Here is a 26,054-nt window from a genome sequence, read left to right as displayed (position 1 = left end):
CGAGCAGCTGCTCGTATTCTGCGTTTTATAACTTTAACTGGCTTGTCCATAGACATCTAACTTTTTTACTTATTTTATCTGCATCCTTGTCAGGTCCTTCTGGTGTCCCTCCCTTCCGCTTGAGTTTTACTAGATTCCATGTGCTCCAACAACAGTGACTGGGCGCTAATGACCTCTGCAGTTGAGTGCCCTTAAACCCCACAAAAAAAAAAAAAAAAGCTTTTGGCAGACTTTGGTTCACCAGTGACTTGAAATCTTAAATCTTGACTTCTTGGAAAAAATTGTTTTTCTTATCAGTGTCTCCATTGTAAATCTGTTGCACAGTTTCAGTAGGAATCAGTAGTTATCCTTGCATACTGTCAGTTTCAGAATTAGTATTCATCCTCGAAAGTAAGTCACATTTTTAAGAAATGTCATGCTGCCCTTTCCCTCCTCCATTTATTCATCCACAGTGACAGAAATCATCTTTTCATGTTGTTCACTGCCACAGTATATAATGCAGCTCCTGCAGTGAAAGCAAAGACTGATCATTTCCTTGTAGCACTTTATACGCACTGCTTGTTCTCTGTGCATGTAGTACTGATGTCCACTTTGTGGCACATCTAACCATATGTGGCTTTTCATGTTCATTTAAGCCTGCTCCTTGAGGAACATGTAAATTGTTCCTAATATATGAGAGGCATTCACAAAGTTTAAATGATCAATTTAAAGAAATAAAATTATGTAATTAATTTACCTGTCTGCAGTCCTGTTGTACATAAAAATATGTGGATCACAATACTGAAGTATACCATTAGAGGAGACAAAACAAAATGGCGCAGTTGATATAGTGTGCATGATGTCATTATAGTGAAACTACCTTCCGTATTTCTCGTACAGACCGGAATACTGTGTTCTCTCAAAATTAAGGGAGAGTCTATTCTGAGAGAACTACTTAATAATTCTTTAAAAGTTATCATAACCAACTCTTCTATGCTTTTTCTCTAGAGGGAGATATTAGAACACTTGTATCACCTACAGAAAGTACCATTTCTGTTTGTGAATGTTAAGTGCAACCCAAAATCTAACCCCTTACTGATTTCTCCCCTGTGACTAAAATTTTCTCTTCTTCCGATATCTTTAGATTTATTCACTTCAACTTTTTACATTCTGTTTAAGAAAAATTCAAACCAGTTATTTATAAACCCATGAATTCCCTAAAACGTAAGTTTTTCTAAGAGAACAAAAGGGTCTATGCAGTCAATAGTTGGTTAATGACTTGTGCAGAGAGAGGATTACAACGGAGTTGGTGTGTTACATTGTAGCTGCCCATTCTTCCGGAATGAAGTGGGTGGCGAGGTGGAGCGTGTTGTGAGCCTGACACGAGGTGGTGGTGGTGGAGGTGGTCGAGCGCCACCACTACACCGTCCGCCACTGGCCGCAGGGGTCAGTGTGCTGGAGTTCCCGGCTGGCGAGTCCCACTGGCGGTCCGGTGCCTGTCCACTGCGCCGGCAGCGTGCAGCCATCGAGGGGGTCGACCGTGGCGCACTCTACTACCGCAACTACTTCCACAACCAGGGTATGTCTTTATGCCTGCGCCACTAATCTGCAATTCCTGCACAAGTATTTCGCTGTACGTCAGAGCTTCTGTGGCATCACGCAATCACATTCGGAGCTGCTACCACAATCTGTACTCTCACTGATGGCGCTTTGTCAGCAGATGGGGAATTAAATTTGCATAGTTACTCCATTACATTTACCTAAATCATGGTCACCAGGCTTGCTTTGACGCCGAGACAGGATTAAATTTCTCACAACTCCAAAGGTCAAAGCCCTGTAGCCACCTAAATACTTTCAGTAAAGAATACATCAGGCCATTGGACTGGAATATTGTCACCATTGACTGTTCACTCCACTGCATCCAACTGGCCACTAACTACTTCTGCCAATAATAACCACCCAACGAAACAATAGTACAGTTCATTCAATAGGGAAAGAGTTACAGAAACATCACTCTCAAATTTTCAAGGGAACAAAGAAATTTATGAATTAACCCATGCCATGAACTAACACTAGCAAAGTGCAACATTATCACCGCCACCTCCAGCTAGCTAGTAGCTCCATGCTCTACTGTGAGGTCTCCTTTTTACCGAACAAGTCCATACTCACTAAATTGGAGCAATTGCAGAGAAAACAGGACAGTGCCTAAGCAGAAGTCCACACCACCTGGTAAAGCACTTCAGATTCTCTACCTTCCATTTTTTACTAAGTAACTTAATTACTCTCGAAGGATAACCTGTACTTCGAAGTACACGATGAAAACACCACCTCTGCCCCAGAGGGCACACAGCTTCCACATGCCATGAGAGCTGCTGATACTCGTAGGTTTTGCAAGCTCCAAACTGCTCCACAAAATTATTCTGCTTTCAGGCCATCTAGAAAATCTAAAACGGTAGCAAAATTTAGGCAGTTTCATAGGCCATTTCCTACTCCTGCTGCTAATAGAGATTCTGTAAGGTGCTACCTCCTGACAGGGCTCTTAGAACTTTTTCTGCAATGGGTGTCTGGAAACACTGGTCATCATGGAGAACAGCAGTTAGGACTGCTGTAGGTGTGTGTTCTAGGATGTTGCACCACACCAGAAAACTCCCAATGAGGAAACAGTTCCGAACGTCCCTGTTACATTGCACCTTTCTGCAGAGGTGGTTTTATTACTGCTTTCTTGCTTCTCACAAAGGCAGTTTCTTTCCACACTGCTAGATTATGCCTTACTGTTCACTCACCAACATTGGTAGTTCATCCACAACTTTAAGAAGATAGATTTTCAGAGGAAATATTTCTAATGAGCATAACTTTATTTTAAATTTTTGTCAACTGTAAATTGAAGTTACTCCCACCATTTTTGTCAGCTACTGAGGGAGTCGGCACCAACACAAACAAGGAAGAAGACAAGTTGCAATGGCTGGCAGCAGGAATCCAGAAATTATCTGTACATTAAACTTTCAAATTATTACAGTACTTTATTTCTAAAAAGAAAATGAACATAACTTATCTTTATGAAGTGGCCGCTGTGCCTCCTACTTGCAAGTAAGTTAGCTACTATTATTACTTGCAGAATGAAGGGAATAAAAACTTTTCTGTGAAGTACTAAGAGTCGAGAGAGGCTCGTAGCACTAGCAGCGCTTCCCATTAAGGAGGCTCTGTATGGTTTCCTAGACTTCAGTGAATGTGTTGTTGACAGATTCTCTGCACTTAAGGAGAGGAGAATGGGATTTTCTTGCAAACACTCATCATAAAAGAAGTGTCATTCTTTATAGCAATTATTTTATTTATTTTTGGCCTTTTTATGATGTATGGAAGTTTCTCGTTCATCTTCCTGTGAACACATAAAAAAACCTTCACAATCCGCCACTGTTAATTAGTAATAATTCAGAACATTCCAGTTCTAACCAGTTAGTAGGTTCCACATTCCTATTAATTATTTAATAGATTCCATGTAGGCTGTGAAGAACACTCAAACATGGAAAATGTCACGTTACTGTAGCATTTTGTCTGTCACGTGATAATTTTTTATTGGGTGCCTTAACTTCAATTGTTTACTCAGGTTAGCCAGTTGCTTTGAAATAGTGTTAAACAAAGCATGGTGCAGTTTCATTACTTCTGTCTGTTACATAAAAATGTCTCTACAGATTCTGTCTTGGTACTGGTGAAAAGTACACACACACACACACACACACACACACACACACACACACACAAAATTCCTGTATTTCATATTTCTACAGAAGATTATATTTGCATAATATCAGAATACAAAAGTGTACTTGAATTTACGACACACTTGAAACACCCACAAGTTTCACAGATTCTGTGTTGGAACGGTGGCACAGCTTGTGCAGTGTAACAATTGGATACTCGGCAGTATGCCTCTGTGTTAATTGTTTCCAATGAAATGAATACGTTCCAGCTGCAAATTATAGCTCTGTTAAAAGAAAAAAGTGATTTGACAGCTGAGCATGGGAAGGGTGATGTCTGTGCACACAATATGGGTGTACAACTAACAGCAGGCTATGTCCATCCTGGATACATTCACACTTTCTGTTAATGTAAGGTACTGACTGTTGTTCGTAGGGTGGTAGTAGTTGTATTTTTTTTTCTGTGCACTTTTGCAACTTGTGTAGGATATTCTATTGCCTAAAATAAACACAACACCCAGAAAAACAATGCAAGCAGCAAAAACAAATAACAATCATATGGCACTGACTGTGGCAATTGGTATCTGAGTTAATGGAGCACTTTGACAATGGTGAATACCACAAGAGTTGTGGCCATTGCCCATTCATTGACTGGTTGTTGGGTCACATCCCTTAGGCAACCAGATGTGAATAACTTTGTTATCCTGATCCAAGGATCAGTGCTTTCCATTTTGTCCTCCTCTTCAAGCGAGACCCAAAAGCAGTCCTTATTTAACCAGTGTGAATGGAAGCAAACACAAGTGAATGACCATTTGCAGACAATTTGCCAGTGTTGGTTACTATTCATTCCTACCTGTGGACAAGCATTTAGATCGCGGAGGACATGAGAGAAATAGTGTGCCGAGATTCTAACTTCCTTGGTGCCAACCGTACAAAAGCTATATGATTTTTTTGCATTATTAACCTTCACACAATTTTACACTCTTACAATACTAGTTAAGTCTACAATGTAGAGCTATGGTATTTAAACATGATTATTTTGCATTGAGAGCACGCTTGACAAAGCATGCAAAATGGAATATGAATAGAAATGTGAATGTATCTGAATTTGTACATAATTGTGAAATGTGTGGTGGTAGTGTGCTTAAACACTGAAGTACAGCTCCAGCCTTCCTTAACACGATTCCAAAACTTGCATAAATGGTGGTCGATACATTTCAGATGCTTTCCATTACAGTTGGGAAGAGAATTTAAAAGCAGTACACTAGTTACCAGTGATCAACTTAACATGAACAAAGGCTGGCATTTACATTCTGGCTATTAGTAACTTTGAATATGGACGTTAGTAATTGTTTTGCATTTTGATAGCTGCTAGATCTAGGATAGTTCCTGATGCCTGCAGTGAAATACGCAATCCTCACCCATCCAGCCCTCTCCCCGTTCCCATTCCAGCGCTACACAGCCTTCATTACACCACCACAACCAGTCTTTTTATTGCTTTTTATCTCTTTCCTTTCCGCTACTTCCCCCCCCCCTCCCCACTTCTCCCCTGCCCCCTGTCTAAACTGCATCACTTCACTGACCGGCACCCCTACCATACTATCCCTCCCCCATCCTGCACCAGCCTCCTCCTTACACCCAACCAGTCGCCATTCCCATCGTGCACTGTTGCGGCTGCTTGTAGTGTGGTTCCAGTTGTCTGAGACTGCAGGGTTGGGGGTGGGAGTGGGGGTGTGATGTATTGTTGACAAAGGCATTAATCCCCCCCTGCGGGTCCGGGGATTAGAATAGGCCCGTGGTATTCCTGCCTGTCGTAAGAGGCGACTAAAAGGAGTCCCTCCCCCTCAAGGGGGTAGTTAGCGCCTGCGTCCGGAGACGGACGGTTCCACGACCTCTATTTGCGGTCATTTTGCTTTTTCACTTCTCGTTTCTTCCTTCCTTTGGTTGGTTCCTTTCTTTGCTCTTCTCCATCTCACTGTCTTCCTTAGTCTTTCCCCTACAAAATCTCCTTGCCTTCTCTGGTCTCCGCCTCGGCGTTTGAGACAGTCTGTCCTCTCTCTCTCTCTCTCTCTCTCTCTCTCTCTCTCTCTCTCTCTCTCTCTCTCTCTCTCTCTCTCTCTCTCTCTCTCCCCCTCTCCCTCTATCTCTCTCCTTTTTCCTCTTCTTCCTTCCTCCCTGTGCGTGCCTGAAGGCCGACCCACGCGTTCGCACGCGTAGCCGGTGACGGGGTAACGCGTAAGTCCCTGCCCTGGGTAGACATGTAAGGCACGCGCGTACCCCCTGGTAAAGGCCAGGCCCGGGGAGGGGTGATTGCCTGAGCTGATACCTTCTGACCATGCCGATTGGTCCCTCCGTCTGTTTCTCGGGAGGTGTGACCTGAGGTGTAAACATTCACCTAAGGCGGGAGTGCCCTCTGAGAGGGTCCCCACAAGGAAGGAGCGCGCCATCGGAGACGCTGGCAATCATGGGGGATTCCTCCGCAATGGATTTCACTCCATCTCTCTCGACTTCTGCCCAAAAACGGAAACATGACCAGCCACCAGTGACAAAAGTACTACCGCCTGCCCCACAGTTCCTCATCGTTTCTCGATCTGAGGACGGAAAGGATTTTTCCTCTGTCAACCCTTTCGTTATCCAGAAGGGCGTAGATGCCATAACCGGATCTGTCAAATCTTGTACCAGGTTGCGTAACGGTACCTTATTACTAGAAACTGAGAGCGCCTTTCAGGCACAAAAACTGCTTCGGGCCACACTCCTGTACACGTTCCCTGTCCGGGTGGAGGCTCACCGAACTTTGAATTCGTCTCGTGGTGTAGTCTATACTAGCTCCCTCGACGGATTGACTGACGAGGAGATTCAATCTTTCCTCGCTGAGCAGGACGTGACGGCTGTCCATAGGGTCATGAAAAAGGTCAACAATGACTTTGTACCGACCCGGACACTTTTCTTGACCTTTGATAGTGTTAAGCTGCCATCGCGCATCAAGGCGGGCTACGAGGTTATTTCTGTTCGCCCCTATGTCCCGACACCTACGCGCTGCTACCAGTGTCAGCGTTTCAATCACACTCGACAGTCTTGTTCCAATGCGGCTAAATGCGTCACTTGTGGCAGGGATGCCCATGAGGGTGACTGTCCACCTCTGTCTCCTCATTGTGTGAACTGTCAGGGTGACCATGCCGCATCCTCCCGCGACTGTCCTGTCTATAAGGAAGAACGCTGTATCCAAGAAATTCGGGTCAAAGAGAAAGTGTCCACCTCGGCTGCTCGCAAGCTATTGGCTAGTAGGAAGCCCACGCTGCTCCCAGCTGGGAAATACAGTACTGTCCTCGCCTCTCCTCGGACTACCAGGGAGGTGGCAACCCAGACATGCGATCTGACCTTCAGCACCACGGTCGTCCGTTCGACCAGTGCTAAGATCGCGCGGTCGACGTCTCCTCTTCCTCCCATCACCCCACAGACACCAGCCCCTTCATCAGCTTCTGCTAAGACGAAGACCCAGAAGTCAGATGCACGGGCCTTCAAGAAGGAACCGTCCCGTGCAGACTTCCTACGTACCTCGACCTCCCAGCCTTCGCCCGGTACTTCCACCAAACGTCCTTCCAAGAAGGCTCATAGGAAGCACAGTTCTCCTTCTCCGCCACGGCGCATTTCTTCTCCTGCGCCACCCAGCGGTTGCCGCCCCAGGCCGTCATCCGTTTCGCCTGGCCGCCGAACATCTGGCCGTTCACCGGCGGAGGAAGCTCCCCCTCACGGCCATCTTCCCAAGATGGCCGATGAACCTATAGACCCAATGGACGATGACTGTCCGCCTACTGATAGCCGCGGCAGTGCTCGCTCGAAGCCAGGCCCTCAGCGGCCTTCGAGGTGACCCCTTCTTTCATCTTACTTTTCTTCTTACGATGGCACTTATTCACTGGAATATTCGCAGCATTCGCTCCAACCGAGAGGACTTGAAGTTGCTGCTCCGCTTGCACCGTCCGCTCGTCGTAGCCCTCCAGGAAACGAAGCTACGCCCATGCGATCAAATTGCCTTGGCACACTACACCTCTGTGCGTTTTGACCTACCCCCTGTGGTAGGTATCCCGGCTCATGGAGGGGTTATGTTGCTGGTCCGGGATGATATTTACTACGATCCCATCACGTTGCACACCGGCCTGCAGGCAGTTGCCATCTGCATTACTCTCCCCACTTTTACATTTTCCATTTGTACCGTTTACACTCCATCGTCATCTGCCGTTACCAGGGCAGACATGATGCAACTTATTGCTCAGCTACCTGCACCATTTTTGTTAACTGGAGACCTCAATGCCCACCATCCCCTTTGGGGCTCTCCAGCATCCTGCCCGAGGGGCTCCCTGTTAGCAGAATTTTTCAACCAGCTCAATCTTGTCTGCCTCAATACTGGCGCCCCTACTTTTCTTTCGGACACATCTCACACCTATTCCCATTTAGACCTCTCTATATGTACTCCCCAACTTGCACGCCGGTTTGAGTGGTATGCACTTTCTGATACATATTCGAGCGACCACTTCCCGTATGTTATCCATCTCCTGCAGCATACCCCCTCTCCGTGCTCCTCTAGTTGGACCATCTCCAAGGCAGACTGGGGGCTCTTCTCTTCCAGGGCGACCTTTCAGGATCAAACCTTCACAAGCTGCGATCGTCAGGTCGCACACCTCACGGAAGTCATTCTCACTGCTGCTGAATATTCCATCCCTCACCCTACTTCTTCTCCACGTCGCGTACCGGTCCCCTGGTGGACCGCAGCATGTAGAGACGCTTTACGTGCTCGTCGACGTGCTTTACGCACCTTTAAACGCCACCCTACAGTGGCGAATTGTATCAATTATAAACGATTACGTGCTCAGTGTCGTGGTATTATTAAAGAAAGCAAGAAAGCCAGCTGGGCTGCTTTCACAAGCACCTTCAACAGTTTTACTCCTTCTTCTGTTGTCTGGGGTAGCCTGCGCCGGCTACCTGGCACTAAGGTCCACTCACCAGTTTCTGGCTTGACGGTCGCGAATGACGTCCTTGTGGCCCCTGAGGATGTCTCCAATGCCTTCGGCCGCTTTTTCGCCGAGGTTTCGAGCTCCGCTCATTACCACCCTGCCTTCCTCCCCCGCAAACAGGCAGAGGAGGCTAGGCCACCTAACTTCCGCTCCTCGAATCGTGAAAGTTATAATGCCCCTTTCACCATGCGGGAACTCGAAAACGCACTTGGCCGATCCCGGTCCTCCGCTCCAGGGCCTGATTCTATTCATATTCAGATGCTGAAGAACCTTTCTCCTGCGGGTAAAGGTTTTCTTCTTAGTACTTACAATCGCATCTGGATTGAGGGACATGTTCCCGCATGCTGGCGCGAGTCTAATGTTGTCCCGATTCCTAAGCCGGGGAAGGACAAGCACTTGCCTTCCAGTTATCGACCCATCTCGCTTACCAGCTGTGTCTGTAAAGTGATGGAGCGAATGGTTAACTCTCGATTGGTTTGGCTGCTCGAGTCTCGACGCCTACTTACCAATGTACAATGTGGATTTCCTAGGCGCCGCTCTGCTGTTGACCATCTGGTTACCTTGTCGACCTTCATTATGAATAACTTCTTGCGGAAGCGCCCGACCGCGGCAGTGTTCTTTGATTTGGAGAAGACTTACGACACCTGTTGGAGGGCGGGCATTCTCCGCACCATGCATACATGGGGCCTTCGCGGTCGCCTCTCTCTTTTTATTCGTTCCTTTTTAATGGATCGACAGTTCAGGGTACGTGTGGGTTCTGTCCTGTCAGACACCTTTCGCCAAGAGAATGGGGTGCTACAGGGCTCAGTTTTGAGCGTCGCTCTCTTCGCCATCGCGATCAATCCAATAATGGATTGCCTCCCAGCTGACGTATCAGGCTCCCTTTTCGTGGACGATTTTACCATCTATTGCAGCGCGCAGTGTACACGTGTCCTGGAGCGCTGTCTTCAGCGTTCTCTTGACCGTCTTTACTCCTGGAGTGTCGCCAATGGCTTCCGTTTTTCTGCCGAGAAGACGGTCTGTATTAACTTCTGGCGCTACAAAGAGTTTCTCCCACCGTCCTTACGACTCGGTCCCGTTGCTCTCCCAATGGTGGAGACAACAAAATTTTTAGGTCTTACATTTGACAGGAAACTTAGCTGGTCTCCACATGTCATATTTGGCTGCCCGTTGTACCCGTTCTCTAAATGTCCCCCGTGTTCTCTGTGGTATGTCGTGGGGAGCGGATCGAACCGTCCTGCTTCGTCTATATCGGTCGATCGTCCGCTCCAAGCTGGATTATGGGAGCTTCGTATACTCCTCTGCACGGCCATCCATCTTACGCCGCCTCAACTCCATACAACATCGGGGTTTACGACTTGCGATCGGAGCGTTTTATACTACTCCCGTAGAGAGTCTTCATGCTGACGCTGGCGTATTGCCACTCACCTACCGGCACGATATACTGCTTTGTCGGTATGCCTGTCGGCTACTGTCAATGCCCGACCACCTGTCTTATCGTTCCTTTTTTGACGACTCTCTCGACCGTCAATACGGGTTGTATGTCTCTGCCCTGCTACCCCCTGGAGTTCGCTTTCGTCGCCTTCTTCAACACCTTAATTTTTCACTCCCTGCAACCTTTCGAGTGGGCGAGAGCCACACGCCACCTTGGCTCCAGGCTCAGGTCCGCGTTCACCTTGACCTCAGCTCGCTCCCAAAAGAGGTTACCCCCGGTTCGGTCTACCACTCCCGTTTTGTTGAACTTCGTTCGAAGTTCATTAATATGACCTTCATTTATACAGATGGCTCAAAGACCAATGACAGGGTCGGGTGTTCTTTTATTGTCGGGGCACAAAGTTTCAAATACCGGCTCCATGGCCATTGTTCGGTCTTCACAGCTGAGCCCTTTGCCCTCTACCAGGCTGTTCTTTACATCTGCCGCCACCGACATTCTGCTTATGTCATCTGCTCCGATTCCCTGAGCGCCATCCAGAGCCTCAGTGATCCGTATCCGGTTCACCCTTTCGTGCACCGGATCCAACGCTCTCTTCAGCAGCTGGTGGACGTCGGTTCTCCGGTTAGCTTTATGTGGGTCCCTGGCCATGTCGGTATCCCTGGGAACGAAGCTGCAGATGCCGCGGCCAAGGCTGCGGTCCTCCAGCCTCGGACAGCTTCTTGTTGTGTCCCATCATCCGATTGTAGCAGGGTCATTTGTCGGCGCATTTTATCACTGTGGCATGCCGATTGGGCTGCACTTACAGACAACAAGCTTCGGGCCTTGAAACCTCTTCCCGCGGCTTGGACGTCCTCCTCCCGCCCTTCTCGGAGGGAGGAGGTCGTTTTGGCCCGGTTACGCATTGGACACTGCCGGTTCAGCCATCGCCATCTGCTGACGGCTGCGCCGCGCCGTTCTGCCCATGTGGGCAATTGCTGACGGTCCGCCACTTTTTAATGTCCTGTCCGAATTTTAACACACTGCGTCTAGATCTTAACCTGCCGTGTACTTTAGATGCCATTTTAGCGGATGACCCACGAGCAGCTGCTCGTGTTCTTCGTTTTATCAATTTGACAAACCTCTCTAAGGACATTTGATGATGCTGTTTTTTAATCCTATGCCTGTCAGTCTGTCTTTTATCGTGTTTTCCCTTTTAGTTGTTGTTTTACACTTGTGCCTCGCGGTGCATTCTTAACGTAGTCAGGGCGCTAATGACCGTTGAAGTTGTGCGCCCTAAAACCACAAAAAAAAAGAAAATTGGTTATTTTACTGCCTAGGTAGCAGAATTCCTTAACTTCATTGACTTCGTGACCATCAATCCTGATAAGTTCCTCGCTGTTCTCATTTCTACTACTTCTCATTACCTTCGTCTTTCTCCGATTTACTCTCAAACCATACTGTGTACTCATTGGACTGTTCATTCCATTCAGCAGATCATTTAATTCTTCTTCACTTTCACTCAGGATAGCAATGTCATCAGCGAATCGTATCATTGATATCCTTTCACCTTGTATTTTAATTCTACTCCTGAACCTTTCTTTTATTTCCATCATTGCTTCCTCGATGTACAGATTGAAGAGTAGGGACGAAAGGCTACAGCCTTGTCTTACACCCTTCTTAATACGAGCACTTCGTTCTTGATCGTCCACTCTTATTATTCCCTCTTGGTTGTTGTACATATTGTATATGACCCGTCTCTCCCTATAGCTTACCCCTACTTTTTTCAGAATCTCGAACAGCTTGCACCATTTTATATTGTCAAACCCTTTTTCCAGGTCGACAAATCCTATGAACGTTTCTTGATTTTTCTTTAGCCTTGCTTCCATTATTAGCCGTAACGTCAGAATTGCCTCTCGTCCCTTTACTTTTCTTAAAGCCAAACAGATCGTCACCTAGCGCATGACCAATTTTCTTTTCCATTCTTCTGTATATTACTCTTGTAAGCAGCTTCGATGCATGAGCTGTTAAGCTGATTGTGCGATATATTATTGTTGTTGTTATTTTTTGATTGTTGCCGACTTACGTGGTGGGCCTTAATAAAAATGATATTTAAGTTGAACAATGTAATAAACTTTTCATATTAATTTCCTCGGCTAGTCAGTTCACTTTAAAGCAAAAGATCTTTAGTTATTAATTACAATTGCGGCCCACACACGCGCGAGAGTATTTTTCTTACCTCCGTTAACCAATGTATTGTAGTCAGAGTCCTGGCTCTGGGTCTCGGCTATGGTACTGAAAATAAGAATCTTAAAGCTAAGTATTTCTGCAAATTCGTGCGGCTGTGGAGAAAAATTAATATTATGCTAATTTTTCATAAGTTAATATCGCCACGTAATGGCGTCGTTGGCTGCATCGGCCGCTGCGATTGTTGAACTGTAAATTACTTGAATGCAAATTAATTCAAGGAAGGCGGACATGAAATCGGCATCACCTCTTACAAATTAAAAGTGCACAATAGTATTAAATCGTTATATTACATGTTTAACTCATACAAATATGCTTACATTTGCCAGCACTCGCAAGATGATGTACGTACACAATAAAGACAAGAGAAGAAGTGAAGTCGACTAAAAAATTAACAAAAGAGCGTATTTTGTCGTCTCTTTAGATCATTCTGTCATTAATTATTTCTTTGCAATCTAAACCTACACAGAGAAATTATTATTTTACGGCTACATGATAAAAATTTAGCACTGGGGACGCTATACCGTCTTCGGAATTGTGTGTATGATGCTTTTCCGAAAGTCAGATGGTATGTCGCCAGACTCATATATTCTACACACCAATGTGAATAGTCGTTTTGTTGCCATTTCCCCCAATGATTTTAGAAATTCTGATGGAATGTTATCTATCCCTTCTGCCTTATTTGACGGTAAGTCCTCCAAAGCTCTTTTAAATTCCGATTCTAATACTGGATCCCCTATCTCTTCTAAATCGACTCCTGTTTCTTCTTCTATCACATCAGACAAATCTTCACCCTCAAAGAGGCTTTCAATGTATTCTTTCCACCTATCTGCTCTCTCCTCTGCATTGAACAGTGGAATTCCCGTTGCACTCGTAATGTTACCACCGTTGCTTTTAATGTCATCAAAGGTTGTTTTGACTTTCCTGTATGCTGAGTCTGTCCTTCCGACAATCATATCTTTTTCGATGTCTTCACATTTTTCCTGCAGCCATTTCGTCTTAGCTTCCCTGCACTTCCTATTTATTTCATTCCTCAGCGACTTGTATTTCTGTATTCCTGATTTTCCCAGAACATGTTTGTACTTCCTCCTTTCATCAATCAACTGAAGTATTTCTTCTGTCACCCATGGTTTCTTCGCAGCCACCTTCTTTGTACCTATGTTTTCCTTCCCAACTTCTGTGATGGCCCTTTTTAGAGATGTCCATTCCTCTTCAACTGTACTGCCTACTGCGCTATTCCTTATTGCTGTATCTATAGCGTTAGAGAACTTCAAACGTATCTCGTCATTCCTTAGTACATCCGTATCCCACTTCTTTGCGTATTGATTCTTCCTGACTAATGTCTTGAACTTCAGTCTACTCTTCATCACTACTATGTTGTGATCTGAGTCTATATCTGCTCCTGGGTACGCCTTACAATCCAGTATCTGATTTCGGAATCTCTGTCTGACCATGATGTAATCTAATTGAAATCTTCCCGTATCTCCCGGCCTTTTCCAAGTATACCACCTCCTCTTGTGATTCTTGAACAGGGTATTCGCTATTACTAACTGAAACTTGTTACAGAACTCAATTAGTCTTTCTCCTCGTTCATTCCTTGTCCCAAGCCCATATTCTCCTGTAACCTTTTCTTCTACTCCTTCCCAGTCGCTCATGACTATTAGATTTTCGTTCCCCTTTGCATACTGCATTACCCTTTCAATATCCTCATGCGCTTTCTCTATAGGTTCATCTTCAGCTTGCGACGTCGGCATGTATACGTGAACTATCGTTGACGGTGTTGGTCTGCTGTCGATTCCGATTGGAACAACCCGGTCACTGAACTGTTCACAGTAACACACCCTCTGCCCTACCTTCCTATTCATAACGAATCCTACACCTGTTATACCATTTTCTGCTGCTGTTGATATTACCCGATACTCATCTGACCAGAAATCCTTGTTTTCCTTCCACTTCACTTCACTGACCCCTACTATATCTAGGTTGAGCCTTTGCATTTCCCTTTTCATATTTTCTAGTTTCCCTACCACGTTCAAGCTTCTGACATTCCACGCCCCGACTCGTAGAACGTTATCCTTTCGTTGATTATTCAATCTTTTTCTCATGGTAACCTCCCCCTTGGCAGTCCCCTCCCGGAGATCCGAATGGGGGACTATTCCGGAATCTTTTGCCGATGGAGAGATCATCATGACAATTCTTCAATTACAGGCCACATGTCCTGTGGATACACGTTACGTGTCTTTAATGCAGTGGTTTCCATTGCCTTCTGCATCCTCATGTCGTTGATCATTGCTGATTCTTCCGCCTTTAGGGGCAACTTCCCACCCCTAGGACAAGTGTGACCTGAACCTCTGAACCTCTATCCGCTCCTCCGCCCTCTTTGACAAGGCCGTTGGCAGAATGAGGCTGACTTCTTATGCCGGAAGTCTTCGGCCGCAAATGCTGATTATTTATCAAAATTTAGGCAGTGGCGGGGATCGAACCCGGGACCGAAGACGTTTTGATTATGAATCAAAGACACTACCCCTGGCCCATATCGTTAACGTCGATATGCAGCAGGATTTTAGAATGTATATTATGTTCGAACATTATGAATTAACTCGAGGAAAACGGTCTATTGACACACAGTCAACATGCAGTCAGAAAACACCGTTCCTGTGAAACACAACTAACTCTTTATTCACATGAAGTGCTGAGTGCTATTGACAAGGGATTTCAGATCAATTCCGTATTACTGGATTTCCGGGAGGCTTTTGACACTGTATCACACAAGCAGCTCGTATTAAAATTGCGTGCTTATGGAATATCGTCTCAGTTATGTGACTGGACTTGTGATTTCCTGTCAGAGGTCACAGTTCGTAGTAACTGACAGAAAGTCATCGAGTAAAACAGAAGTGATTTTTTGCGTTTCCCAAGGTAGTGTTATAGGCCCTTTGCTGTTCCTCATCTATATAAACGATTTGGGAGACAATCTGAGCAGCCGTCTTTGGTTGTTTGCAGATGATGCTGTCGTTTATCGACTAATAAAGTCATCAGAAGATCAAAACAAACTGCAAAATGATTTAGAAGAAATATCGAAATGGTGTGAAAAGTGGCAGTTGACCTTAAATAACGAAAAGTGTCAGATCATCCATACGAGTGCTAAAAGGAACTCGTTAAACTTCGGCGACATGATAAATCAGCCTAATCTAAAAGCTGTAAATTCAACTAAATACCTAGGTATTACAATTATGAACAATTTAAATTGGAAAGAACACACAGAAAATGTTGTGGGGAAGGCTACCCAAAGGCTGCGTTTTATTGGCAGGACACTTAGAAAATGTAACAGACCTACTAAGGAGACTGCCTACACTATGCTTGTCCGCCCTCTTTTAGAATACTGTTGCGCGGTGTGGGATCCTTACCAGGTTGGACTGACGGAGTACATTGAAAAAGTTCCTAGAAAGGCAGCACGTTTTGTATTATCGTGAAATATGGGAGAGTGTGTCACAGAAATGATACAGGATTTGGGCTGGAAATCATTAAAAGTAAGACATTTTTCGTTGCGAGAGAATCTTCTCAAGAAATTCCAATCACCAACTTTCTCCTCCGAATGCGAAAGTATTTTGTTGACACCGACCTACATATGGAGGAACGATCACCACAATAAAATAAGGGAAATCAAAGCTCTTATGGAAAGATATAGGTGTTCATTCTTTCCGCACTTTATACGAGATTGGAATAATAGAGATTGTGAAGGTGGTTCGATGAAGCCTCTGCCAGGCACTTAAATGTGATTTGCAGAGTATCCATGTAGATGTAGATTTTTGTTTAGGAATGTGTGGTGTTGTTCTTTCAGACATGCCCAAAAGAAAAGACATCATTCATTCATATAATTGATTTGCGTAGGTGAACAGTGAATTCACCTTCATTGTGGATGTACACGTACATCCGATCTCCTGCAGGAATCTCAGAGTAGTGACCATGGAGGAAATGGACAGGGACTGCAGATATGTGATGTTCGGTGGTAATGTTGGTTGGCCTGAGGTGTACTGAAATACTCTGTGCAGTTGAAATTACACTGTGTCTCGTGTGACGCTGGTTAATACACATGCCTAGTAAGCAGTAGATCCGAGTTTGAATCCCGGTCTGGTACACATTTTCATTTGTCGCCACTGATTCTGCGTGATGTCCCGATGCAGCTGGCATCAGTAATCCCGCCCCCCTTCCCCGCCCCCCTTCCCCTTCCCCGCCCCCCTTCCCCTTTCCCGCCCCCCTTCCCCTTTCCCGCCCCCCTTCCCCTTTCCCGCCCCCCTTCCCCTTTCCCGCCCCCCCTTCCCCTTTCCCGCCCCCCCCTTCCCCTTTCCTGCCCCCCCTTCCCCTTTCCCGCCCCCCTTCCCCTATTTTAGAAACTTTCTCACAGATTAGGTCTCGGCCTGTTTTGAATGGCCGACTGCTGCCTGTGAGGAAGTGAGAGGAGTGATTTGTGACTGTGGTACTTATAGGAGAAAAAATAGAACCTGGATCCTTCCACACCAAAGGGATCGACGCTAATCCTCTGGCTATGAAAGAATTTTTATAAGTTGCACTATTACTGAAATGTACCAGCCGCTATTAATGTGCCATCAGCAGTGCATTCCTTGAGGCAATGTTTAACAGCGTGCTTTCATTTTGTACAGACATAGAGCAAATAATTGTGGAGGGAGCCTTCTGGGAAGAAAACTTGAATCATTTTAATTGGCCATTGATGTTGTGAGTTGGAAATTATCGACCTTAATCTTGTACGGAAAGGGAGAGCCAATCATGTTGATAGACGATAGTGCTTGCACGTGCTACAAGGGTGGAGTCCCCACATATTTTTGAAGTAGGAAATTGTCTTCTGACGATAAAAAGTGAGCCACATGCGTAACAGTGTATTCTGTGTGTGAATATTCGTTCAATTATAACAGAACTAGCGACCTGCTCCGGCTTTGCAGGGGTAACGCCAAGCACACAAGTATTTGACGTAGCTGTGATTTTGTTTACAATACACTGCGTAAAGTTACGATTAAAATTCGGAGAAGAACGTTAGGTAACTGAATACAAAAGTGACAATGATAGTGACATAAATTCAAGTGAAAATGAATTGCATACGGTAGTGAATAGTGTATTCAGTGGAATTTTAGTGTGTTAATATTACTCTACGCCACATGTAACCGAAACGTAAAATAAGAGAGCTTGCTAGTAATGCAATGAAAAGGAAACAGAAAGAAGAGCGAGAACCACGCTCAGCTTCGCAACGGAAAAAAGGAATAGAGGAACAACAGGATGAAGTTAGATGACAGGAACGAGTGAGACACTCGGCAAGCAGAAACGGAGAAACTGCTGCACAAACAAGATTACTAAATGAACTAACTAGGGTTACAATTAAGTAAGTTCGTACAGGACAATGATCACAAGAGCATGAGCAAAACAGTGTACGAGAAGTCCAAAGCAGACGTAGTAGAGATTACATTCTGCCAAGTGAAGCATTTCGTTATGATCCCACTAAAGAATACAAGTAACACAAACACGTCACTGGTTCATGTGTGTCAGTTCTGCGGCGCTAAGTAGTTCAGTGTTCTGAGTGGAAAAAACTCGAGTATCGTAGCAGCATTGGAAATGTCTCCACCAGAATGAATGACAGAGCATTTTGTTTCTAATTAGGGTATTACTTAATACTTACGTGGACTTGAGTATTTTTGAGCATCCGAGAATGTTTTCGAGCGTGAAATACTAACATTTTGCAATTTTTTTAATGTTCATTTTTACAGTGCTCATTTGATCTGGAATGGTCTCAGTAAACAAATGAAGCACGTCTTTTTCAGCTAGTATGTAATGGTACCTGAAACGAACAAACTTGTTTGTCAAATTCGCTCTTTACTATCCACGTGTTTGTCAAATGAGCTCGCGGACATACCCGCCAGGATGTCAAATTTAACCTCACTTTCGACGCAACCATGCGTATCGCATCGCATCGCGAAGTACTTTCGACGCTAGTGGGTAATGGTACGTGATGCGATGCACGATCGAAATTCATAATCTTCGAAATCTCCTCCAGTTGCATGATCTCAGAGTTCTAACTAGTAGTCTGGCAAGCAAGTGGCTATTGTTTGACAAAAGCAAGCACAAACGGCGGTGTTTGTATGACAAATCGGCCTTTCACATCTACATCTGCAATCCGCGAGCCACCTGACGGCGTGTGGCAGAGGGTACTTCAGATCCCTCTTTCCCCGTACCACTCACGAATGTCGCGTCAGAAAAGTGATTGTCGGTAGCGGCTTCTGTATTAACTCTAATTACTCAAATTTTCTTGTCGTGGTCATTTCGAGTGATGTATATGGGAGGAAGTAATATATTCTCCGACTCCTCCCGGGAAGTGCTGTGTCGAAATTTCAATCTGCGCGTAATGCACAACGCCTTTCTTGTAGCGTCTGCCACTGAAGTTTCTAGAGGTGCTTCTCTGTAACGCTTTCCCGCCAACCACAAGATCCTGGGACGAAACGCTCGTGTTATACTGATGCCTTTCCACTACTTTGGTTATCACAATATCTGCCACTTCGACGTTCGTACCGTGGTTGAAAGGAGCCGTATTACGATCCTTCGCTGTGCAACAGTTTCGGAAGACCGAATTCAGTATTTCGGCCTTTTGTGTTATCTTCCGTTACGGTGCCGGTATGGCAACGAAATTTCTCACACACCGCCGCGTTTGACAAACACGTCAGAGTAAACAGAACACTGCCAAATGATTTGTCAAAGACGTGTAGTCTGACAAATCGTTTGTTCGTTTGCAGTGACCGTAATAAGAAAAATGATACAAATGTGTCGTTTTAAGTGTTTGCTAATAAATTTGTTCTAATTGTTCCATTATTTTTGGCCTTAAAGAAATTACTTTCCGGGTAGCCCTCGTGGATCGACTATTAAAAAACGTAAGTTGCGGCTGAATGTCACCATTGCAGCCTTAGTGTAGAACACCGTGTTTCTCAAGTAGAGTCGACCAGCCGATCTGTTGCAGGGCGGGCAGCGGAGCCTGATTTACAAGTGCTCAAGGTTGATCCTGCGTGGGATGGCGAGAGAGCAGGTCGGGTTCGAGTAGTAGTAGCAGCAGCAGCAGTCACGTTATACGAGCTCTGAGTCATGCTGACCTCGCGACGCGACTTCCGAGAGACCCTGTAGCGCGCTACTAAACCGCCAATCGGCACAGGCAGCGGCTGATGAGCCAGACTCCTCCCAACTACTAGTGCGGAACGCAATCAGACCACCATTTGACTTTATTCCGCTGTCACTCTTTATTTCCTCTGTCGCTTGAAAGAGATAGCACAGCTTCCGACTCGAGATTTCCTTCTAGAGGCTGCTTCCGGCTGTTTGCGTTATCTTTGGTGCGCGTCTGCAGAGGTCAGCCAGGCGTATGAGCCATTGTTTTAAACACTGCAAGGGCCATTACATGCATACATAGAGTGGCACGCGTATTCTCATATTACTAACACAAAATAAGATTAAAAGAGAACATGTAAATTCGACCAATAAGCGAGTGGAAAAGGTAAATGCTAAAAGGGAATAAACTGTTACAGTTGCCAGACGATTTAAAATGCATGTTTAATAAAAATGCATTTGGCATTTTAGTGTACGTACGTACGTACAAATATTCATATTTACGTAAACACCAGGCTTAATTCCAGTTTAAACTACTGAGTGGTTATAATAAAAGTGCAGCTACTCACAAAGAGTCCATTGTGGGCTGTAATTAGTATATGTCAGCAAAACTAGGTAGGTATAATGTGTTAATGCGTGTACGCTCGAAAAAAATTAGTTCCAATTTTGTCCACCAGGTGCAGATTTGGCGCTGTGAATGCAACGAAGGAGTGTAGAAATATTTCCATATGTAATGCATTAGGAACTGAATGTGGACAGGAGAGTCAAACAAATGAGAGGCTTAATGTTGATTATTTTATTAACTGCCACTTACGTAATTTGTTCAGTATGGGCAGTGGAAATGTTGACAAGATACTGCATTCATACAATGACATGATCAGCAGTTGCTCACAGTGGAATCTGAACAATGTGTTACTGTATACTGGCCTTCAGACCAGGTACAGACCTAGTCTGTCCCTGCGGTAAACACTTTTAGATGTCATCAGAGCCAGATGTCACAGGGATTCAGATCAGGTAATCTTGCAGGCCATGCACCAGGAAAACCTATGAAGATTAAATTTCAAGGAAGTTTCCATTAAGCAGATCTTTCACTGTGCAGGCGACATGACGTGTTACCCCTTCTTCCACCGAAACAGTGGTTTCCTCAAAGTAGCAATCTTCCAAAACAGGAATCGTGATGTACAAGGTAGTCTCGATTACGTGCCGACGTCACGTTACACCTGACAGGCCCTGTAGGTGTATTATCTTCAAAGATGAGCAGACAGAGGAAAAGATGCTTGAGAGTTCACGCCACAGTCACATAACAAGTATAATGGCTCTTTACGCACACAAAGTGGTTTAACATTACCTACCCAAAATTCGGCAGTTCTGTGCATTCACTGCACCCTGTAGTGTAAAATGTGCCTCGTCAGTCCATATTGCCTGGCCAAATCTCATAAACTTCTGTCTGTGCCAGAGATTGAAGAGCAAATTCTGAACGTTGCTGCAGATCATGAGATTCGACTTGCTGCACCGTCTGGTTCTTCTTCAGGTATTAGTGTAAAACAGACCACAAAACTTTCCATACAGTTGACCATGGGATGGACAGTTCTCGCGACACTGCATGTGTATAAGCACTATTCGGGGCACGCGCTGTATGGCCAGTTACAGCAACATAGTTTCCACCGGGATAGGCGTTCCAGGTGCCACAAAAGTTGACCCGCATTTTTGAATTCCATTATCATTTTCATTAAACCATTTAATGACATCGGGCTTCTCCTCAGACCTATCAGTCGGCTATACTTTCTCAAGGCAGCGTTGTAATTGCTGCTGTTCATATAATGTTTCACTTAACAGCTCACTCTCTCTCTCTTGTGGATAGCCATATTGTTAACTCACATTATGGATTGTCAAATGGCAGTATGATCATCTTACCATACAGTCTACAGCACCAGATTTGCACCTGCTGACCGAAATTGGAACTAATTTTTTTTTTTTTTTTCCAGGATAAATCGGTTTCACATTAATGCATTAGCAAATCTTCAAAGTTTCACAGCCCACACTGGAGCTCCGTGAGTAGCTGCACTTTAATTGTAACTGCTTGGTACAAAAGTACCCTGTATATCAATGTGAAGTGCATGGCGGAGGGTAGTTAACAATCCATTGTACTGTATGTGATTGAATGGGCATTTGAAATGACTTCCATGGTATAATTTGTTTTGAATACGTTTGTTTATGTTAACTCATGGAAACATTCCTTACGCTGTCACGGAAAACGCAACATTTCAATTTCTTAATTTTTGAAGTTTACCTTTTTTACGACACTAATCTAGTATTTTACGTTAAAATATTATGGTACGGTCCCATCTAGGTGTGGTGTAATAATGAAAAAGATTATTAAAAACATTGGCGGAAGTACAGAAATAACACAAATGGTTTCACACTTCAAGCTAATTTTGAGGAAGCTCATAGATGTAATGCATCTGTTTGAGTTTTGAACAATCACAGCCCTGTCTTCACATCTTCAAAAGTGTATCTTCTCGTCCTCGTTCTACACCAATTAGTGTGTCTAACCTTACAGGTACACGCCTGATGGATGCTAAAATGTGCTATTGGGTCTCTAAATAGCACTGACAAGCCCTTCTCCCCAAACATGCTCTATAGGATTCGAATTGGGGCTTCAAACCAGACCAAGCTTCATCCACGAGCTCCTACAAAAAATTGTCGTGTAGTCGTGTACCTCCTTCAGAAATATAAAGTGCCATCCTTCAGTTAAAGAGATAATTAAATGACATTTCGCATTTTTCATGCCCGAGTGTGTATATTTTGCAGTAAAATGTTTCGTAGCGAATTCAAGTCAAAACAGTTGCCACTAGTTTCTCCGATAAATTGAGTATATTTATGTTCTCTTAGGTTGATTTTTTGGGGATAAACAAAGAATTGCAAAAGCAAATGGAGGATCATGGGATAAACACAATGGCTGGTTATGGCCCAACAAACACAAGCCGCCATTGGGGCTGCCAGAGTTGACACAACTTAAAGATTTCTAATATACAGGACATAACACAAAACTATTTTATGGAAATGGAGTTAGATAGCTTTAATAAATGTTACGAACTGATTTATGTGATACACAGCTGTAACTGTAAATCTCATTAGGGACGATCAAATTCACTCTAGGATCAGACCACCATCGGGTACAGAAACCATCGCAGTTACGCATTTGCGTAATTGGCACAATGATTATCAGATGTACGTTGTCCCATCTTTTATACTGGCTGTAAATACATTGTTCTGTCCATTTAACCTCATACGTGTGTTTGTGGGGTATAATCATTCTCTGAACAAAGCGACGCGCAGCTGAAACGGTTTTTGGACCCTTGATCTGACTGAAATCAATTGTCTCTATTAAAATATACCGTTACAGCTGTGAATTGAATAATGCAGTTTTTAACATGTATCAAAATTGGAAATGGCCATTTAGGGTTCCCAAGCACAAGATTTGTATATTAGTGCGTATCACAAGTAGCTAAAACTGACATGGCGGAATGTGTATGGAGGAATTGGGGAGGCGGGGGTTGCATCAAATAAATCGCTTGTGTGGGAAAAATATTCCTGAACCGGCCATGATACAGACTGCAGACAAAAATCACTCAATCTATGTGGCTGAGACTATCGCAGTGTTGCAAGAGTCTGACAAACTCATCCTTTGTTAATATTTCAGATTCTGAGAGTGAACAACAAGCACTATGTAAAGTCTCTGAACTGACGACGATGACGACGACGACGACGACGACGACAACCTACTAAAAATCACTTTCACTGGCTTTATACAGTAATCTGTATCTTTTGATTGACAGATGAGTTCTGACCTGTTTCTTAGACCACAATGCAGTTGGTTTGCAGTGATTCATTACCACTGCAATGCCAGTCCTATCTTCTGGTAGTCACTGGCCATTGGCTAAGTGTGTGATCTGGTGACTGGCAGGGTTGTGAGATGGATCCAGCTTGAGCTATCCACATGATGTTCAGCTGAATTCAGTTAGCTTTGTGTGTTTTAGGAACTCTTCATTTCGCTTTCACTAATCACAACAACTGAAAATGAATTACAGCATGACAGTATCTTAAAACAGTTTGCTTTTGCTATTATCACTTGGACAAATTTGCTCTTAATCTTCAAAACAGTTCTCTCCCCCCCCCCCCCCCCCCCTACCAATAACAGAGTAATGACCATAAGTGATCTAATTTTCTTATTTTTCTCAGAGCATCAAAACTGGTTTGGTGTGGATGAGAACCTTGGACCAATTGCTGTAAGTCTGAGGAGAGAACGATTAGAGAGGGGAGAAGCGTCACCTACGTATCTTTATAGGCTGCTTATCAGGACAACTGAGGTAAGCAAAAATAATGTTATTTACTGGGAAAAAATCCTTTCACCAGTTATAATCAATATTTTTTTTTTGTGTTAAGTTTGTCTTCAGTGTATGATTCATATATAGTTTCATTAATTCATACACATAGGAGGGTACACAATCATTAGTAATACAAATGTTTCATGTAAGTTATATTTTTCTTTCTTTGCAGCTCCTAACACTGAGAGGATCTGTTCTAGAGGATGCAATACCAAACATTAAACCTTCAAATAGTAACAAGGGAATGTGTACAAAGGAAGTACTGGAATACATAGCACCTGAAATACAATTGTCATGGTAAGAACCAATTTTATACTCATTGAGTTTTCTTTTCTGACATTGTGTAAGAAAATACACATCTAGTGATTGCTACAATAATACATAGACAGCTATATTGTAATCTTGTAATTTGCTGCAATAGGCATTCATGGATCTTAACTGTATGGTAAGGATAGAGGTTTCATTGAGTCATCAGTCATCTGACTAGTTTGATTCAGCCCACCATGAATTCCTCTCCTTTGCCAACCTCTTTATCTCAGAGTAGCACTTGCAAACCTACGTCCTCAGTTATTTGCTGGATGTATTCCAATCTCTGTCTTCCTCTACAGTTTTTGCCCTCTACAGCTTCCTCTAGTACCATGGAAGTCATTCCATGATGTCTTAACTGATGTCCTATCTTCCGCCTCCTTCTCCTTGTCAATGTTTTCCACATATTCTTTTTCTCTCAGATTCCATGCAGGACCACCTCATTCCTTATCTTATCAGTCCACGTAATTTTCAACAATCATCTGTAGCATCACATCTCAAATGCTTAGATTCTCTTCTGTTCCAGTTTTCCCACTGTCTACATTTCACTGCCATAAAATGTACATTCTCAGAAATTTCTTCCTCAAGTTAGTGTAGACTTCTCTTGTTCAGGAATGCCGTTTTGCCAGTGCTTGTCTGATTTTGATGTATTCCTTGCTCTGTCCGTCATTGATTATTTTACTGCATAGGTAGCAGAATTCATTAACTTCATCTGCTTCGTAACCATCAATCCTGATAAGTTTCTCACTGTTTTCATTTCTGCTACTTCTCATTACTTTTGTCTCCCTTCAGTTTACTCTCAGTCCATATTCTGTACTCATTAGACTGTTCATTCCATTCAGTGGTTCATGTAAGTCTCCTTCACTTTCAATCAGGATAGCCCACGTCATCAACAGATTGTGTCATTGATATCCTTTCACCTTGAGTTTTAATTCCACTCTGGTGTGTTTTTTTGGTCATTGCTTCGTCGATGAACAGATTGAACAGTAGGGGTGAAAGACTATATCCCAGTCTTACACCCTTTTTAATCCGAGCACTTTGTTCTTGGTCATCTACTCTTACTCTTATTATTCCCTTTTGGATCTTGTACATATTGTATATTACCCTGTAGCTTACCCATATTTTTCACAGAATTTCGAACATGTTGCACCATTTTACATTGTCAAAAGTTTTTTCCCAGTTGACAAATCCTGTGAATGTATCTTGATTTTTTTTTTTTTTCTTTAGTCTTGCTTCCATTAGCAACCGTAAGGTCAGAATTGGCTCTCTGGTGCCTTTACCATTCCTAAAGCCAAACCGATCGTCATCTAACACACCGTCAATTTTCTTTTCTATTCTTCCGTTTATTATTCTTGTCAGCAGCTTGATTATCTGTTAAGCTCACTGTGTGATAATTCTCACATTTCTCAGCTCCTGCAGCCTTAGAAATTGTGTGGATGAAATTTTTTCAGGTCAGTCGGTATGTCACTAGACTCATACATTCTGCACACCAACTTGAATAGTCAGTTTGTTGCAACTTTCCCCAATGATAGCAATTCTGATGGAATGTTATCCATCCCTTCTGCCGTTTTTTATCTTAAATACTCCAAAGCTCTCTTAAATTCTGATTCTAATACTGGATCCCCCATCTCTTCTAGATTGACTCCTGTTTCTTCTTCTATCACATCAGACAAATATTACCCCTCATAGAGGCTTTCGGTGTACTCTTTCCACCTATTCACTCTATCCTCTGCATTTAACAGTGTAATTCCAATTGCACTCTTAATGTTACCACCCTTGCTTTTAATTTCTATGAAGGTTGTTTGACTTTCCTATATGCTGAGTCAGTCCTTCCAACAATCTCTTTTTTTTATTTTTTATTTTTATTTTA

At 43.8% G+C, this 26,054-nt stretch overlaps 1 protein-coding gene across 1 annotated transcript in view; it reads left to right on the top strand.

The window, feature by feature from the left end:
* The window catches only part of LOC124620150 (signal-induced proliferation-associated 1-like protein 2), a 197,508-nt gene that overhangs the window by 96,546 nt on the left and 74,908 nt on the right, over nt 1-26,054 (top strand). Inside the window, exons 6-8 of the mRNA XM_047146820.1 lie at nt 1,305-1,558; nt 23,733-23,860; nt 24,051-24,175. Of these exons, the coding sequence (XP_047002776.1) occupies nt 1,305-1,558; nt 23,733-23,860; nt 24,051-24,175 (507 nt within the window). The remainder of the gene's footprint in view (nt 1-1,304; nt 1,559-23,732; nt 23,861-24,050; nt 24,176-26,054) is intronic.

Source organism: Schistocerca americana, chromosome 6 (assembly GCF_021461395.2).
Source record: "Schistocerca americana isolate TAMUIC-IGC-003095 chromosome 6, iqSchAmer2.1, whole genome shotgun sequence".
Lineage (NCBI taxonomy): Eukaryota > Metazoa > Arthropoda > Insecta > Orthoptera > Acrididae > Schistocerca > Schistocerca americana.
Note: the sequence above shows the minus strand (reverse complement) of the source record. Positions and strands in the feature narration are given on the sequence as shown.